This window comes from Acanthisitta chloris, unplaced genomic scaffold (assembly GCF_000695815.1).
Source record: "Acanthisitta chloris isolate BGI_N310 unplaced genomic scaffold, ASM69581v1 scaffold44379, whole genome shotgun sequence".
Classification (NCBI taxonomy): Eukaryota; Metazoa; Chordata; class Aves; order Passeriformes; family Acanthisittidae; genus Acanthisitta; species Acanthisitta chloris.
The window spans coordinates 47,242-50,852 of record NW_008691699.1 but is presented as its reverse complement, the minus strand read 5'-3'; the positions used below and the strand labels follow the sequence as shown (position 1 = coordinate 50,852).

General features: G+C 43.2%; 1 protein-coding gene across 1 annotated transcript; it reads left to right on the top strand.

Moving 5' to 3' along the window:
* Positions 1-2,168: 2,168 nt before the first annotated feature.
* Positions 2,169-2,961, top strand: LOC103809475 (ephrin type-A receptor 5-like; the record flags this gene model as incomplete). The annotated part of the gene is made up of 1 exon (XM_009082310.1): positions 2,169-2,961. A coding segment is annotated over one exon (708 nt), but the record flags the coding sequence as incomplete, so codon positions are not given.
* Positions 2,962-3,611: the final 650 nt, after the last annotated feature.

Sequence of the window (3,611 nt, the reverse complement as noted above, 5' to 3'; positions counted from 1 at the left end):
TCCAACCGGGTTAATTCTATGATTCTATGATTCCCCCAGCTTTATGTGCTGAGCATAATGCCATATGGTATGGAATATCCCTTTGGTCAGTTGGGGTCAGCTGTCCCAGCTGTGTCCTCTCCCAACTTCTTGTGTATGGTGGGGTGGTGTGAGAGGCAGAAAAGGCTTTGACTCTGTGTAAGCACTGCTCAGCAATAACTTAAACATCTATGTGTCATCAACATTGTTTCTAGCACAAAGCCGAAACATAGACCCCTGCTAGCTACTATGAAGAATATTAGCTCGATCCTGGCTGAAACCAGCACAATGTCAGACAAATACACTTGGAAAAAAGTATGTAAAGCATATTTAGCACTTCAGTTAACCACAGGAGCTGAAGAATGGTGTTTTCCTACTTTTAATTTCAGGTATCAAACCCTCCCACACCTCATCCCCCATTTACTGGAACATACAGAATCTAGCTGCAGAATTATGCTCTATTGCATACTTTTCCTGTGTGCTTTCTCAATGACTCTACTTTTCATGATTGTTAACTGCCTATCCTAAAGTTAGGCACATACCCTGCACAGGTCTGCCTGTGCAGGCATATCTTTGGCTAACTTTGTGGCACTACCCAGAAGAGTGAAGTGACAAGTACATGTTACTGACAGTAGGGTTATGGCCTGTTTAAGCCTAGACACATAAAAAGGGTTTAGAAATGTCATGTTTAGCATGACAAAAATGTCTTCAGGTTAGGTTCCTTGCTTGGAAGGCTGATGGTGCATATGAACTCCACACATCACAGCAGGCATATCTTCCTTAAATTGCACAAGTCCCCACTTTCGTATCCCAAAGAAATGCTTTTCTGCTGGTGGTTTTTGAAACTCATTTTGGACTGTAGGATCAGGTTACGTTCTCATGTCACTTGTTGCTGCCGTTTTAATTTGAAATGTAAGAACAGCATTTCCCTTTAAAAAAACTTCATCTGGTATGTTGGCTCTGACGGCATTCTCTGTCAGCTCTGTAGTAACAGCATCTGGGTTGAGAACACTCTCAACTTCGTCTCAAGCTGTGTTTCCAAGGAAAAAAATTGGTCCTTGGCCTTAGAAGGTACGCAGCTTGGAATACAGCTACTACCTTGTACTGGAGTACCTTTAAATTATGCTCTGTGCATTTGCTTTGTGCTGCATCCACACCTGTGACTAGATGCAGGCAGCAATGCTGAGCAGAGGGTGGAAGAGGCTTGGGAATTAAGCCCTTGCAGACAGGCAGGTTAAATATAGAAGGGAACAAAACTGAAACCAAGACTGGCTCTCCTGAGTTCTTTGCTGTACATATATGGGTTAATCTAATCTCTCAATGTGACACTATGGTTGTCAAAAGCAGAGAGGAAACATTAATGTTCTGTGTCTGTTGTAGGCACTGTTGTGGTGCTACTAACTCTGTGCTGGATCAGGAAGAAGCATTTCTTCCAAGCGATTGCACTTCTGAACATGGCTAAAATAAAATGAACAAACAGTTCATTCATCTACAATTCCCACAAGCAGCTGCAAAAAGTTACGTAGAGCTCTGCTTAAAAACCTGTGTAGCACATAAACAGCTCAAGATTTGCAGATCCCTGTAACCTGTATTGTAGGTAATCTTCTCTTTGCATGAGCAAGAACTCCTCTGACTAGCACACTTGGAGAGAGCAAAGGCCCATTTATTTCATGTATCACTCCACTGATCTTCTGGCACACTGTTTGGCAGGGGAGAATAGCTTGCAGAAATGTAGTCCTCATGTTGTGCAGTGATTTGAGGATGTGGTAGAAAGAAGCCTGGGGGAATAGGGACAGATGAACTGTAAATAGCTTTTTTTTCCTCCTATATGGATGCATTGGAAAAGACCATGGAAATGGCCCCATCTGCTTTTGTTTTCTAGTGGACAAACCCAGCAGTATGTTTTTCCACTTCTGAAATATCTGAAACAAAAGGTTTTAACTGGCATCCTTTTCTATTTAAATAAGGATCTTTTATCTGACTTTGTCAGGAATGTATCAAGCCTCTGGTACAGAAAGCTTGGCAGTTAAAAATTTTCCCCCTAAAAGTCCTCCTGAACCTCTGAAGCCCGAGATGCTCTTAGATGGGAAAGCTAAGATTTGTGGGAGCTATAACTTTTTTAAAAAGTAATACTTTTCCTTTTTATACAGTGGGAAGAAATTGGTGAGGTGGATGAAAACTACGCTCCGATACACACATACCAAGTATGCAAGGTAATGGAACAGAATCAGAACAACTGGCTTCTGACCAGCTGGATCTCTAATGAAGGGGCGTCCCGCATCTTCATTGAGCTCAAATTCACCCTGAGGGACTGCAACAGCCTTCCAGGAGGACTTGGGACTTGCAAAGAGACTTTTAACATGTATTACTTTGAATCAGATGATGAAGATGGGAGGAACATCAAAGAAAACCAGTACATCAAGATCGATACCATTGCTGCTGATGAGAGCTTCACAGAGTTAGACCTTGGCGATAGAGTTATGAAGCTAAACACAGAGGTGAGAGATGTTGGGCCCCTAACAAAAAAGGGATTTTACCTCGCTTTCCAGGACGTGGGTGCCTGCATTGCCCTGGTCTCTGTGCGCGTGTACTACAAGAAATGCCCATCAGTAATCCGCAACCTGGCCCACTTTCCTGACACCATCACGGGTGCGGATTCCTCGCAGCTCCTAGAGGTGTCAGGTGTCTGCATCAACCACTCAGTGACTGAGGAGGCACCGAAGATGCACTGCAGTGCTGAGGGGGAATGGCTGGTGCCCATTGGGAAGTGCTTGTGCAAGGCAGGGTATGAGGAGAAGAACAACACCTGCCAAGGTAAGGATTTGCAGGGAGGGTGCCATACTGAGTGTCCAAGGTGATACACGGTCTTGGCTTTCTTCTCTTCCATATTTTTCATGCCTTGTTGTGTTGACAGTGGTGGGTCAGGTTTTCACTTCTGTTGGGGTCCTTCGAATAACCATTACAGCATGAATACAAAGGCCTTGGCTGGATGTAGTGGCACTTGGCACGGGTCCTTCTGGTGCTTACAAGGCTCTGAACAAGGAGAATCTCGCGTACTGCTATTACCTTTGCAGCACTCTACTGTTGGGTACATGACGCAATTGCAGTCTTACCTGTTATTTAAAGACTTATGTTAGTTTTGCTCAGTATCAGGGTTTCCTTATGAATTTTAGAAGCTTGGCTTCTGTTTTTCTTGGGTGTACCAGGGAATGTTTGAAGTTAATCTCCTTATGCAAGATGCATTTTGTTTTTGTATTTGAAGGAGTATGTTTTTCTCTCTTTATCACTCTGGGGGGGGGTGGGTATTTGATATGGTGTGAGTTGATTGATTTTCCTCTCTGGTAAATAATTTAATACAAAGGTGCTCAGCTGTTCATAGTTAAACCTAAAGCCCCACTGATAAAAATGCTTCCATACGTGCTGAAGTTTTCACACAAGTAGCTGACTCCTAAGTTGCTGGACAACGTAGGTCTCCTGAATCATCAGAGGCCTTGTGCAAGAGATCTAGTTTATCTAAAGCTCAAGACCTAAAAAGAGGTCAACTCAAGACCTTCAGCTTCTAAAGAACATCAGTATACTCTGAGTGTATAATC